The 15786-nt window shown below is 45.7% G+C and overlaps 1 protein-coding gene and 1 pseudogene across 2 annotated transcripts in view; both read right to left on the bottom strand.

Moving 5' to 3' along the window:
* C2CD2 (C2 calcium dependent domain containing 2) overlaps positions 1-15786 on the bottom strand; it is an 82193-nt gene that overhangs the window by 40654 nt on the left and 25753 nt on the right. For both annotated transcript variants that reach the window (XM_075542270.1, XM_075542269.1), the window contains exon 3: positions 790-909. In XM_075542270.1, the coding sequence (XP_075398385.1) occupies positions 790-909 (120 nt within the window). The remainder of the gene's footprint in view (positions 1-789; positions 910-15786) is intronic.
* Positions 7059-7498, bottom strand: LOC142441323 (elongin-C pseudogene; annotated as a pseudogene).

Here is a 15786-nt window from a genome sequence, read left to right as displayed (position 1 = left end):
GAATGGAAAGAGAATTTTCCCACAAGCATATCCCTCTCATATTATTATACATTAAGTTATACTATAGGCTACTGTACACCATAGCTGAAATAAGCTAATTTCTCTCATCCACACACACCCAGACGTGACTAACTCACTCACGTACAAACTCATTCACTGCCACCGCGTCCATTCCGACGCATGGTGACCCTAGAGGACAGATTAAAGCTGACCTTGTGGGTTTCTGAGCCCGTGGCTTTCTTTATGGGAACAGAGAGCCTCCACCTTCTCCCAGGTGGGTTCAAACCACTGGGCTTGTAGTCAGCAGCCCCACGCATACCCTTTATGCCACCAGCGCTGCTGTGACAAATAAAACAGACGAGGAGCTGATACCAAGGGCTCAGGTAGAGAATGTTTTGAAAATGACGATGGCAACCTAGGTACAAATGTGCTCGACACAATGGAGGCATGTGTTATTGTGATAAGAGCTGCACCAGCCCCCAATAAGATGATTTTTTTTAAAGGAAAGAAAAATTGTGTTTGGCATGCGCTGCGGTAAAGAAAAACGAGAGGAGGAGAACAGGTTGACAGGCTCTCAAAGCAGGTCTGGCCATGTTGCCATCACCTTTCAGAGTGTACATACATTATTTCCTAGAGACACAAAGTGAGTGGAAGCTTACAGCTGGAGAATTATGACATGAAAGGCAGCTAACGAAAACACAGTATCCACCCCATGTATCTCAGAACCTCCTTTATCTTACAAGTTCTAGGAATGCTTTCCCGGGATTAAAAAAAAAAACAAAAACTCACCTGTAAACGAAATGGACCAAGCCTGACGTTGTACAGCTGGCGGCCAGCGCCCTCAGAGGAGGCGGACAGAGCAGAAACGACGAACTGAATGGCCTCACCAGCCACGTTACAAGACACCACCTTAAGGGACATGAGAACAGATAATGCGTTATCCGAGGGGGGAGGGGAAGCCAGAGTCAAACGATCTGGGCTTTTTAAGTTAGCAGGGACCAGAATGTCAAGTTCCGACTTTGGCTAACATGCATGCGCACATCTCTTCTACGACATCCTGCTGTGAGAACGGGGAGCAGCAGTCGGAATCGTCTCCTCCCGGTGGGTTCGAAGGAGCGAATCATGTTCGGTGCTGGACTAAGCCCAGGGCTGCACAGGGGGCCCTCGGTGAGCTGGACAGCTGCAGTGATGGGCTCCAGCCTGCCGGCAAAGAGCAGGCTGACACCTGTTCTGTTGTACATGACGGTCATCGTGAGCTGAAGCCAACGAGACCACAACAACCACCACCGCCCAGCTCGGCCTGCTCTTGATCTAGCGGTTTGCTCCTGACACACAGAGCGCAGATTTTCCTCTTTAACTGTTGCTTCACTATTCTGTTCCCTCGGTGTGTCCACATTCACACGTGAAAGTGAAAGTTGTGGAGAGCAAATGCTTTGAAAATGATAAGGGCAAAGAATGTACAGATGCGCTTTAAATAATTGATGTATCTATATGTATGGATTGTGATAAGAGTTGGATGAGCCCCTAATAAAATGTAAAAAAAAAAAAAAAAGAAAGAAAGTGAAAGTCATCGGCCGTATTCTCTTGTCAAGGAAATGAGCTTAAAAATAAGTTACAGATGTCTCAGCACACACACGCAATTGGAAAACACACTCAGGGCGAGAAACCGCTTCTATAAAAACATTTTTAGCTGATCGTGGTTTTCAACACGTAAGGCTAATTCAAAGAATATATGAAATGTATGAGGGAATATCCCTCCACCCCAAAAAAGGATTTTCCCCAAAAAACTATGTATTTGTCTCTTTGTACAAAACAAACTTTTCACCTTCAAAGCACTCTCCATTACACATAATACATTTGTCAAATCTACGATTCCATTCTTGGAAACATTTTTCAAACTCTTCTGTTTGGAAGGCTGACAGTACCCTTCCTCATTTTTTTTCCTTCACCTCTTCTACGTGATCAAATTGCTCTCTTGTCATGTCCCTCTTCATTTGTGGAAACAAAAAGAAGTCACACCGAGCGAGGTCAGGTGAGAAGGTGCATAGGGCAAGAGAGGCATGCTGGGTTTTGCCCAAAATTGGTGCACTGAGATGGCTGCGTGAGCAGATGTCTGGTCATGGTGGCAGAACCAGTCCCCCGTCTGCCACAAATCAGGCCTTTTCTTGTCGCACACCCTTACGCAATCTTTTCAGAACCTCTAAATAGAAAGCTTGCTCAACAGTCTGACCTGGAGGAACGAACTCCAAATGCACTAAGAGTCCACCTTTCCATCCAGCCCAGAAGTTGAGGGTCATCCATAATGAGGTTTGTCAATCAACATTTCACCTTTTTTGAAATGAATGCACTTGAGTTTTTTCCATAGCGCTGTCCTTGTAAGCTGTGTTCAACATCACAACAGTTTCTGCAGCATTTTTCCAGAGCAGGAAACAAAATTTCACAGCCACAATCTGTTCTTTTAAATCGGTCATTACAAACAAAACTGTTTTCAGAAAAAAATTCACTGTGACCAGAGAGAACCTTCCCAAGCGATGCCACTGTGTGCACAGGCTCAGAGTGAGTTGTTCCATGCTCACCCAGTGGGAAAACAATGCGTACTACGAAAGCTCCACCTAGCAAAGCTTTTCCTGATTTTTTTTGGGGGGTACCCCCTCATATGTGTGTGCATAGATATGCCATATTATTATACAATTACACAGTAATAATAAAAATAGAGTAATAAGAACGCATGGTGATTAAAGAACCTATAAGATACAGACCAAGAGTTACATCTGGAATAAGTCAAATCAGAGCAAATCAGAGACCTGCTATATTCATACAGCATTTTAGAGGGATGTTTTCATAGCTATTACCAAAAGGAGAAACATCAAATATCTACAATATGATCCTCTCCATGTCAAAATGCCAAGCCATCACACTGTCCTGGTGTTAACCATCCAGGTGTTAGGTGTGCACCTGCTGGGGGGAAAGGAGGAAGGGGAAGACAGAGGCATGCCAGGAACTGGCTAATGGGATGGTCCCCCACTTAAGGTCTCCGTATGTTTACCCAAAACTATGTCATCCACGCCCCTTCCCCCCCAAAAGAATTCACTTCACAGGACCGCACTGAAGCTACAGCTCAGGGAGAGGGGCACGTCTGATCACAGCACACAGGAGCAAATAAAGAGATAAGAAGAGAGAGTGGAATGCATCCTGGCCCAACAAGCCCCGAGGATACTTCCTGCTCAGAGCAGCCAATGCACAGAGAGGACCACAGGAACAGCCCTACCATGAGACACTGAGCCCCACCTCATTGACCCATAGTACTTCGAGGGACAACACTGGAGACACACTGCTGGAATTGTGCCCAATCTGACCCCGCCACTCCAGGGGAAAGGCTAAGGGCATGCAACGGAGCAGCAAGGGGAGCAAAGCAATGAAGTCCCCGGGCAATAACAAAAATAGACTTTGGGGCCAGGGTGTGGCACCTCATCAGACTTCACTGGAAAACACTCCAAACTGTCAACAGACTTAGAAATATTTATAGGCTTTCCCTTTTTTGCTGTTTTGTTTTTCCCTGGCTTGTTTTTGTGCTTATTATTGTCTCTGCATGTGTATCTAGAAAAAACAACAGGACCAAACAATCTGGGGGTGGGTGGTGGGTAGCGGCATGGGAGAGGGGGAGGTCGGGGAAAGAAAGTGGGTGCTAACAAATCCAGGCACAAAGGATCGAAAATCTATGATGAGGAGGGCTGGTAGGGCTTGATCAAGGGCAATATAACTGAGAGAAATTACCAAAACCTGAATAAAGGCCAAACAGAGTGGGAAAAGAGGAAAGTAAAAGGAAATAGAAGAAAGAACTAGGAGGCAAGTGGATGTTTATAGAGGTCTAAATATATGTAAATATATTTATATATAATGATAGGGAAATAGATAAATGTACATGTATTTATATGTTAAATATTACGGTAGCAGATGGACATTGGGTCTCTACTCAAGTACTCCCTCAAAGCAAGAACACTTTGTTCTAATAACCTGGCATTCCATGATACTCACCTTCCCAACACAATTGCTGAAGACAAAATGGGTGCATAAGCAAATGTGATGAAGAAAGCTGACAGTGCCTGGCTACCAAAAGATAGAGCATCTGGGGTCTTAAAGGCTTGAAGATAAGCAAGCGGCCATCTAGTTTAGAAGCAACAAAGTTCACATGGAAGAAGCACACCAGCCTGTGCGATAACGAGGTGTTGATAGGATCAGGTATCAGCCATCAAAGACCCAGAACAACAAAAAATCATATCAATGTGAATGAGGGGGAGTGCAGATTGGGACCCAAAGCCCATCTGTAGACAATTGGACATCCCCCTACAGAAGGGTCACAAGGAAAAGGCAAGCCAGTCAGGGTACAGTCTAGCACCGATGAAACATGAAACTTTCCTCTAGTTCTTTAATGCTTCATCTCCCCCACTATCTGACCCCAATTCTACCTTAAAAATCCAGCTACACCTGGGGCACAGGACACTAACCCACCCAAGGGGAAGGTATTGTTTATATCTCCACAGGGAAAGAGGGACCAGACTTCAACCCAGTACTTCAAGGTGTGAATGCACCATGACGGCGTGGAGTAGGGAACCAGTGGAGAGGTCTGGGGGGCCGGGCCCAATCCCAACTACTATGTGGACACCTGCTCCTCGTCCCAGAATTTATTTCAAAGGATGGCACTGAATCTGAAGCTCCAGGAGAGGGACATATCTGATCAGAGCACACAGGAGCGGATGAAGGGGGAGGAGGACAGAGTGGAGCGCATCCTGGCTCACCAGGCCTTGAGGACGATATTCCCAATAAGAGTGGCCAGCCCATAGAGAAGACCACATGGCTGGCCCCACTATGAGACATAGCACCCCTCGCTGTACCCACAGCCCTACAGGGGACAGCACCAGAGACACAGTGTGGGAATTGTACCCGATCTGATCCTACCACACCGAGGCAAAACACTAAGGGGGTGAAACAGAACAGAAAGGGAACAGAGCAGCGAGGTCCCCAGGGAATGCAGAAGGTGGACTTTGGGGCCAGGGCATGGTGCCCCAACAGACTGGACTGGAAAACACTCCTAAAGGCCAACAAACAGTCCTTGAACTAACTACAAGCTTTTCTTTCTTGTTGTGTTTTGTTTTTTTGTCATGGGTATGTTGTTGTTGCTGTTTTGTTGTATATTGTTGTTTGGTTTTGCTCTGTCTTGTTTTTGTGCATGTTATTATCTCCACAGGTCTGTCTAAATAAGATAGGCTGGATGAACAATCTGGAGGAGAAAACAATGGGACCGACAGTTCCGGGGGGACATGGGAGAGGAGGAGGTGGGGGTGGGAGGTAGTGGTGTTAACAAACTCAGGGACAAGGGAAAAACAAGTGATCCAAATCGGTGGTGAGAAGGGTGTAGGAGGACTGGTAGGGCATGATCAAGGATAACATAACTACGAGAAATTGCTGAAACCCTGGTGGGAACTGAGCATGATAATGGGACAGGAGGAAAGTCAAAGGAAATAAAGGAAAGAGCTGAGAGGCAAATGGCATTTATAGAGGTCTAGATAAAGTCATGTACACATGCAAATAAATTTATATGTGAGGATGGGAAATAGATCTATGTGCATATATTTATAGGTTTAGTATTAAGGTACCAGAAGGACGTCCGGCTTCCACTCAAGTATTCCCTCAATGCAAGAGTACTTTCTTCTATTAAATTGGCATTCTATGATGCTCACCTTCCCTACACAACAGCTGAAGACTGTCCGGAGCCATGAGGCCCAGCCATTGTCTTCATCTTTATTGCCTGAGCTCTGTAACTTTCCACACACAGGAACTGTTTTTTCTGAGGTCATTGTTCTCAGGGAAACACCTGCGGCTCGCTTCTCCCATATTGTGTTCTCAGGGAAACACCTGTGGCTTGTTTCCCTTTCCCTGGCCTATATAAGCTGTAGCCCTTTACTCAATAAACGAGACTTGATCAGACTGCTGTCTTGTCTCCATTTCTCGTGTCTCTTGTTCCCCCAATTCCCACTCCCTTCTCCAGGGTCTGCATTGAAGTTCCCCCGGGTCGGGACATCTGGCGACCAACGTGAGGCCCAGATACGGGGGATACCATGAGGAGGAAGGCGCCAAAGGAGGCCAGCGAGTAAAAGTGAAATCCTTCAGCCGCCGCGGGAACCTGCCGCGCCGAGACTGAAGGTGAGTAAAAGCGTCTGAAAATGGGACGGGAATTATGCCAACATCAGATTTATGTTAAACAATTGAAAGAGGCTTTAAAGACACGAGGAGTAAAGGTTAAAAGTTGTGATTTGTTTAAATGTTTTAAGAACTGCAAATGAAGCTTTATAGTCAATGAAAGTACAGTACTTTGGATTGATCAAAATGCACAATTCATAATATATCAAAGTAATACAGTTTACTTATTGACCATTTGGCTATAGACATTAAAAAAGCGAATGCTCCAAAAGCTGTACCTTCCAAAATTGCCTTTAAATAAAGTCTTAAATTGTAGCAATAAACAAAAAGACAAAACACATTTAAACAATACTGTAGTTTATCAAAAGACACATAAGAAAATTCAAACCCCATGTCTGTGGGAGTTATAAAAATCAACATTTTGACTAAGTTATAAACATGTCTATAATGAAATCATTTTATTACTTCTACTAAGATTAATGACAGCTATTAAAATCAGGTTTATAAAAACAAAACAAAAATGTGTAGCCCCATTATTTACCTGTAGACCTTGCTCATTTATGCCTAAATTTCGGCATTTATCACTGCTATAATTTTGAAAATCACATCCAAAGGATAAGGCAAAACCACCTACAAATTGGCATATCTCTTTATTTCTGTTTGTGAAAATGTCCTTAATTTGTTGATGCAGCAAACAAATCTCAACTGATTGTGATGCAAAAAAAAGAACAGAAGATGCACTGCTTTGCAATGAACTAGAGTCCAATTGCACACAGGCAACATGCTATATGAAAATATTACTAACTGAACTACAGGTATTAAATGCTGAAAAAAGGTAGCAGTATATTATAACTTATTTTATTTAACAATCTAAGAAGTTGGCGGCCATCAGCAGTTCCAGTGCAATTTCAGGTGCAATTGGGAATTCGGGAATCTCAGTGGAGCTGTTAGTGTAGCGAACTTTGTAGGTAAAATACATGCATACTTTTGATAACACATGTGATGGGATCTCTCTAAAATTGATCTCATTGGTTTCATTCTCAGCAAACTGACCTGGGCCACTCAACATGGCTTTTATTGTTCCTGATGTTAGTGCATGTTCTCTTTTTACAATAAATCCAGGGCCATCAGAAGATATCAGTTTGACATACATGGCATCCGGGCCTTCACAGCCACCCTAAGTTTTCTCCTCCCCATCCATTATGCTCTTATGAAATTCTAATTCACTTCCACAGGAACTTTAGTAGCCTCCTGGTGAGGCAGAACCCACTGAGCTGGTAGCCGGCTTTCGTCTGGCGGAAGTACCCAGCATGAGATTTGTGTTAAACAATTGAAAGAGGCTTTAAAAACATGAGGAGTAAAGGTTAAAAGTTGTGATTTAAATTTTTTGACTTTATAAAAGATACTTGTCCTTGGTTTCCGCAGGAAGGGACAATTGATATAAAAAGATGGAAAAGGGTTGGCAATGCTTTGGAGTATTATTATGAGGTCTTTGGACAGGAAAGAATTCCTGTTACAGTTTTTCGTATTGGAATTTAATTACAGATTTGATAGAAAGGAGAGTTGTCAGCAAATAATGGCGGCCATTGCCCAGATGGAAGAAATATTAAAAGTCAGTTCTAAAACAGATCTGAGAGTCTCCACCAGAGGAGATTGACATTATTTCCCTAGAAAGTGATGAAGAGGGGGCCAAGGGTCCTCCTATAATAGAGGAACTTAAAGAAAAAATTAGTCAGCTTAAAGAACAGATAAAACTAGAAGAGTTACATCAGTCTTTGATTACCAGGCTGCAGACATTGAGATCAGGGAGTCAAAGGGTGTCAGAACCAGAAAAAGGGATGGAAATGGCCTGCCCACTTCAACAGCCTAGGCAACATCTCCCTACAAAGAAAATGCCTGCAGAAAGAGAGGAGGGGGGTTTCTCTCCTGTACGTGCTTTCCCAGTTACCGAGACCATAGATGAGCAGGGGGAGCCTGTTCGAAATTAAGTTGGGCTCAAATTCGCCCTCATAAAGGAATTTTAAAAGGCTGTTTCTCAATATGGGCTACCTCTCCATACAGCTTAGCCCTTTTAGATTCTTTGGCTGAGTGGGCTTTTACCCTATCTCTTACCACTTTTGGCCCCTTGGTTAGCCTATTACTCTTGCTCTCACTGGGACCTGTGGTGGTTAACAAGCTCATGGCATTTATCAAGCAACAGATTGAGGCCATCCAGGCAAAGCCTATACAGGTCCATTACCACCGCCTTGAGATGTGCAAACAGGGTGGCTCATACGAGAAGTTATGATAAGACCCCCTGCCCTTGTGTGCTGAACTGGACAGTCAATGACGGGTAAGATCGGCACAAGACATACCAACCTACGACAGACATTGGTTTGCTCTTATTTTATGAAAGCATTCCATTGATCAATGACGGGTAAGGATGACTCTTGATGCCCGACAACCTAAGACAGACGCAGTTCCCGAAGGGATCTCTCTTGGCTTTACAAAATAAAGGCGGGGACCTGTCCGGAGCCATGAGGCCCGGCCACTGTCTTCATCTTTATTGCCTGAGCTCTGTAACTCTCCACACACAGGAACTGTTTTTTCTGAGGTCATTGTTCTCAGGAAACACCTGCGGCTTGCTTCCCCCATTTATTGTTCTCAGGGAAACACCTGCGGCCTGTTTCCCTTTCCCTGGCCTATATAAGCTGTAACCATTTACTCAATAAATGAGATTTTATCAGACTGCTGTCTTGTCTCCATTTCTCGTGTCTCTTGTCACCCCAATTCCCACTCCCTCCAGGGTCCGCGTTGAAGTTCCCGCGGGTCGGGACAGAAGACAAAGTGGATAAATAAGCAAACGTGGTGAAGAAAGCTGATGGTGCCCAGCTATCAAAAGTTATAGCGTCTGGGGCCTTAAAGGCTTGACAGTAAACAAGCGGCCATCTAGCTCAGAAGCAACAAAGCCCACATGGAAGAAGCACACCAGCTTGTGGGATCACGAGATGTCAAAGGGATCAAGTATCAGGCATCATCCGAACAAAAAAAATCTTATAGTGAATGAGGGGTGGGGGAGTGCGGAGTGATGACTCAAAGCCCATTTGTAGGCCACTGGATATTCCCTTACAGAAGGGTCTCAGGGAGGAGACAAGCCAGTCAGGGTGCAATGTAGCAATGATGAAAAATACAACTTTCCTCTAGTTCCTAAATGCTTCCTCCCCTCCTCCCTCGTACTATCATGATCCCAATTCTACCTTGCAAGTCTGGCTAGACCAGAGGATGTACACTGGTTTACAGATAGGAACTGGAAACACATGGAATCCAGGGCAAATGACCCCTTCAAGACCAGTGGTAAGTGGTGATACTGGGAGGGTAGAGGGAGGATGGGTTGGAAAGTGGGTACCGATTTCAAGTATCTAAATGTGACCTCCTCCCTGGGGGATGGACAACAGAAAAGTGGGTGAAGGTACACATCGTACAGGTCATGACAAGATAATTTATAAATTATCAAGGGTTCATGAGGAATGGGGGAGCGGGGAGGGGCAAAACGAGGAACTGATGCCAGAGGCTTAAGTGGAGAGCAAATGTTGAGAATGAGGGAAATGAATGTACAAAAGTGCTTTACACAATTGATGTATGTATGGATTCTGATAAGAGTTGTATGAGCCCCTAGTAAAATGATTAAAAATAAAACCAAGCAGCATATTAGAAAAAAAATCCAGTTACAACAGAGCATGTACACAGGTACAGATAAGAGCTGGCACCACAGGGAATCCAGGACAGATAAACCCCTCAGGACCAATCATGAGAGTAGTGATACCAGGAGGGAAAGGGGAAGGTGGGAACTGATCACAATGATCTACATATAAGCCCCTCCCTGGGGGGCAGATAACAGAAAAGTGGGTGAAGGGAGACATTGGTTAGTGTAAGACATGGAAAAAAATTATTTACAAATTATCAGGGGGGAGGGAAGGAGGGACAGTGGGGAAGGAAGGGATAAAAATGAGCTGATACCAGGGGCTCAAGTCGAAAGCAAATGTTTTGAGAATGGTGATGGCAACAAATGTACAAATGTGCTTGACACAATGGATGGATGGATTGTGATAAGAGTTGCACGAGCCCCCCAATAAAGTTATTAAAAAAAAACATCAGGACAGCTGAGGCGAGATTGATACCCAGCCTTTCCAAAGGAGCTGCTGACTCCCACTGCAGGGAGGGAAGAGAAAATTCTTTAATTCTCTAGTGTAAAGCAAGCTTATCCAAAAATTTTGACATAAAGTTCAGGGATAGAACATTTCCACTTTTTCCTTCATCACCTAGCTAATTCCCTTTCACCTTCCACACCTAACTATGCCCTCTACACCTAATTTTCTTCTTCTGTAACAAGTCTACCAGCTGGCTTACCTGGCCCCTGGCCCCTCTGAAATAAAAATGTCATCTGCAGACAGGTATCCTCTGGCCTTTTTCAAAGCCCAACATCACTTAGATCTATCAGCAAACAACAGCAAGCGTCTTGCCTCCTCTAGATACCAACACAAAGCTGCACAGCCCCTATGTTCACTCACTCTGGTTGGCACCCCTCTGCATGAGCTACAGTCCCCATCACGTCACTGCGCCTCCACAGGACACTAAAGGTGGGGGAAGAAAATGTTTGCCTGAGAAGTGTCATCTTTTCCTTTTAAAACTTAATGATCTGTAAGCAATTGCTTTTGGGGGCTATGGGGGCATATTTTGATCCTGGATGAGGTACGCACAAACATGGCAGGGCATAGAGAAAATTCGTCTTTTGCCTCAACCAACCCAGCCTTCGGCGGCTGATAGCAGAAACGATGACTCAGTCCCTTCTATTCTTTCTCTAGAGCAGTGGTTCTCAACCTTCCTCATGCCGCGACCCTTTCATACAGTTTCTCATGCTGTGGTGACCCCCAACTATAAAAGAATTTTCGTTGCTACTTCATCATTGTCATTTTGCTTCTGTGATGAATCAGGCAACCCTCATTAGACCCCCCAAAGGGGTCACGACCCACAGGTTGAGAACTGCTCTAGGGCCTTCTATGCCAAGTCCGTCAGGATTTGCAGGGCACTGAGGGCTTAACTGCTTCTGACAAGAAGGCGTGTGGTTCCCTTGTGGGAGAATTCCACAGGAAGCTTCTCTACCACCCGCTCCTTGAGATGTAAATAGCCCAAGAAATTAGTTAAAGGGGGCGGGGGAGAAGCATGTTAACTTCTGGCTCGCCATGAACCATTTAAGTCATGCCAGGGCAGTCAGTGACATCACCGAGGAGGCCCACGTGTTGATCCACAATCAGCCTGAGAGGAAGTGCAGCGGAGTGCTCCTTAGAAGCAAGGATGGTGTGACCTCGCTTGCATTGAGCATGTCATCAGACGGGATGAATGACTGGAGGCAAATCAGAGGGACGGTGACAACAAGGGCCACCTTCAATGAGGTGGGCGACCTCAAAAGCCACAAGAACGGGCTCAAACAGGGCGATGATCATGAAGACGCAAGGAGCAGGGCAAAAGACGCCACGAGCTGGCACAGACTCCACAACAGCTAATACATTCATGTAAATGGCATCACATAGCACCCGCTTGTTTCCCAACCCTCTAAACAGAATCAGTCACACAGACCAGCCATGTCTTCCTCTCCAAGTGCAGCCAGAGAAAGGCTGCCAATTAAAATATCAACCCGGACCTGCCAGAGCATTTGGACTGATGACCACCGCAGCTCCTACGGGCCAATCAGAAGAGACAGCCATTAGGCTAACCCTCTGCCAGGACTAGCCGCTGGCCCAAATAAATGCAAATGTCTCATTTGTCAAACGGAAGAGGGCAGCAACGCAATGGAGGTTCTCAACACAGGTGATCGCCTTTGAGAGTATTAAGATGTTGTCCGTAATGGGAGTGGCATCTCTCTGCACTGCAGATAGTGGTGGGGCCTCCACTAGCCGAGCCCAGAGTGCAGGATCACCCAGCTGCTTAGGTAGGAAACCCGTGCAGATAGCTGGGCTTCTTGGATGCTCAGAATGCCAAAGGCTGACATCTACTAAATACTGATTAGCAGGTATCGATCCTGATCCGGACCCCAAAGGCTGTCTGCTCCATAAGAGTACTCATGGGAATCCATTCTTAAATTCCCAACTTATCTCCACAGAGAACCTCAATCAGGTGAAATCATCTACCCACAATCTCCACGTTTTCACTGGCTTGGGTTGTTACGTGTCTCCCTCTGAAGTTGCTAGAAACCAGTAGCCGATTTTAAAAGTTAATCAGCAGCAATGGAGACTACCTCTGGTGACGACCAAGAACTTGGCTTAAGAGGGGAGCAGCCTCAGTGGCCCCAGAGCAGACTCAGCAACGCCAAGACTTAAGGCTGCAGGCATGCTGGTGGTGTTGGGGGCTGTTGAGCCTCTGTGGGCTCACAGTGAGCCTGTGTCATTCAGAAGAACGTAACCTTGCCTGGTGCTGCACCAACCTGTGTCAGTCAGTCCATCTGGTCCAGAGTCGATCCATCTCACTGAGGACCACCAAAACCCTTCAAAAACCCAAAACCAGTTTCGCTGGCATCAACTCCAACTCCTGATGACGCCCTTGAGTTAGCTTATTGTGCCAACCTGGCTGATAAACACATGTGGGGTTAACTGGAGTTATACAAGAAGTTTCTGTGCATTTGTTTCTCTGAAGTACCCAGACTAACACATTATGGTACCCTGGGAGTGGGCACTGGAGAAACAAATCGTAAGATGGAGAGATGTTTGTTTGACCTCTCCCTCATGGTAGTTTTTCTTTGTCTAGCCAGAGGACACTTTACTCAGTTGTTTTCTGGGAAAATATGGGAAGTAGAAAAATAGAAAGTTTGTAAGTCCACTTGATTTCAGCCATTAAAATTTTATCTTTTAGATGAGTTTAGGCCATGCCTGCAAAAAAAGTTTTGAAAAGATATGCCCCACCCAGTGCTTTGGAGTCCTCAGAAACCAGTAGTCTTTGTCAGAAGCTGGAAAAAATCTGGAACCATGAAGAAAACTCCTCTCTGGGATTGAACGTTAAAGAGGGCCTGAGAGCAGGCTGAAATGCTTGCTAGGTGACCACCTGGATCTACTTGTTGAGTGGAAGTGGGAGAATGCAGCAATAAAGAGATGGGTTGAGTTTGGCCACTGACACCTGTGCACTTGGTTTACAGGAAAAAAAAGATGAGAGCAGGTTGACTGGTCTAAAGTTCATGACCTAGCACGAGGGGGCTAGGCTTGTTGAGTTTTGGTGAGAGCCAATGGTTTAAAGCAGGGGTCCCTTTTTAAACAGGGGGCCAGTTCACTGTCCCTCAGACCGTTAGAGGGCCGGACTATAGTTTAAAAAAAAACTATGAACAAATTCCTCTGCACACTGGACGAGTCGGCTGCTAAGCAGGACAAGCAGCGGCGGCAAAAACACCTGGCAGGTGGGATAAATGTCCTCAGCGGGCCGCATATGGCCCACGGGCCATAGTTTGAGGACCCCTGGTCTAAAGGCAAGGCAACCAATGGACACCCTGTGGAGAGGTTGAGTGAGGCAGCCCGTGTTGAGTTGACCAGAACCCAACCAGATGGAACTTTTTGGGCCTGTGAGCTGGTGCATATTGCTGCTGATTTATGGATGGCCTGTCCGGATTTGACTTTGCTTATGGATACGGACTTCACAAGGTTCCAACTGGAATAAAGTCTCTTCATGTCGAAAAATATGATTGTCTTCTCAGAGAACTGGGTTGATGTAAGTGGGCAGTATATAAATTGGATACTCAAAATTGGGGGGTATAAAGGCATGAAATGGTTGGCTTACAAACTTTCATAGGTGGGGGAAAATTCACAGGATTATTGGGTTAAGGTGTAGTTGTTACTTAATTATAATTTTGAGGCTAAAGAATGATGTACAGGTGCCAAGTTGGCAAGGGGTGGATTGGGTTAATGTATTGTGCCAAGCTGGCTGATAAACACGTGGTGTTAATTGAAGGGCAGAGGGATAAATGGCTTGGTGAGCCTCGCCTTTCTAGTTCTCAGGTCTCTTGCTTTCTGATGGTTGCACCAGGGTGCAGCTGCCTTAGCCAGTGCCTGCTTCAGCTGGCAAGGCTAACTTCCTGCAAGACATCCCTGAGGAGAAGCCACATGGACCTACCCTGATGCAGCCCTGGGTGCTGGAGCAGCCGTGTGGAGACCCCTGCCAGTGCTGAGATGCTTACACATTCACTTTGTGGATTGGTGTCAGACATATGGGCTAGTGTTGGACCTGTGGGCTTGGGCAGCACTGGGTTGGGATGTTTTCTTGATGTGCACTTACCCTTTATATAAAACTCTTATACATGAGTTTGTGAATTTCTCTAAAGTACCCAGACTAACACAGCCCTCTACAACAGAATCACATGCTGCCTGGGCCATGTTCATAATCACTGTTATGCTCTTGCTGCAGGCCCTGTATCTACGTGTATGTATATGGATACAGAGGATTCGTTTATTTTTATTGTGAGTAGATAGCCAAAAATGTGCCACGCACCAACATTTTTCACATGTGTAACTCAGCGGCATTAATTACATGATCCACATGGTGGAACCAGCCCCCATCTATTTTTAGTGCCTTTCTGCCTACGGAGTCCATCACCCAGCAGAATGTTGGCCAGTATTTTGGGATCTGTAGGATTTATACTGGCTAATTTTTTATTTTCCAGTTGATCCCCAAGTCCTCAATTCTAGTCTAAGTCTGGAAGCTCCACTAAAACCCCCACCAAGAGTGACTGCTGGCATCTAAACTGTCAGCGACTTAGTGTCCAGCATGATAACCACACCCAAGCCACCCCAGTTGGACACACTGGCAGATGGGTGGTGGCCCTTGAAAAGAGCCCATCTTTAAGCCTGCCTGCTTTCTTCTTGAACACTCTCCCAAGGCAAGCAAAACCCCAACCCCAAGCTCACTGCCATCGAGTCAATGCCGAATCACAGCGACCCTATGGGACAGGGTAAAACAGCCTCTGTGGATTTCCAACATTGTAACTCTGTACAGAAGTAGAAGGCCTCATTGTTCTCCTGAGGCAAACAGAAAACACTCCTGAATTTTATGCACCACTACAAAATCCAGCCACAGAGTGTGAACTGTAAGAGTGTTTTGCAGTGGGGAGGGGCCACACAAGGTGGGGAGTTGGAAGTATAGCACCCAGGAGCACTAGATTAACACTAAGGGTGGATCGACTGTTAATGGCTTGGGCCTGGAAACCCATGGTTTCCATCAGAGAAGAAGCGCTTCAAGCTGCTGCCACCTGTTTTGGTAAGGGGCTCTGTACTATGGTAAGGGGCCCTGGTGGCACAGTGGTTAAGGGTTGGGTTGTGATCCACAAGTCAGCAGTTCGAAACTACCAGCCGCTCCGCAGGAGAAAGATGGGGCTTTCAACTCCCATAAACAGTTGGAAATTCACAGGAGCAGTTCTGCCCGTCCTATATGCCTCGCTGAGTCGGCATCCACTTGAAGGCAGTGAGTTTGGCTTTTTCTGGTTTTGTCCTGTGTGTGACTGTGAAGCTAGAGGCGATGCCATTGGTATTTCAAATACCCGAGGACGGCTTTCAGTGGAGCTTTGAGACTAGGGCAGAT

The sequence above is a fragment of the Tenrec ecaudatus genome, chromosome 2, assembly GCF_050624435.1.
Source record: "Tenrec ecaudatus isolate mTenEca1 chromosome 2, mTenEca1.hap1, whole genome shotgun sequence".
Classification (NCBI taxonomy): Eukaryota; Metazoa; Chordata; class Mammalia; order Afrosoricida; family Tenrecidae; genus Tenrec; species Tenrec ecaudatus.
The sequence above is the reverse complement of the archived record's forward strand: the minus strand, read 5'-3'. Positions and strand labels throughout refer to the sequence as shown.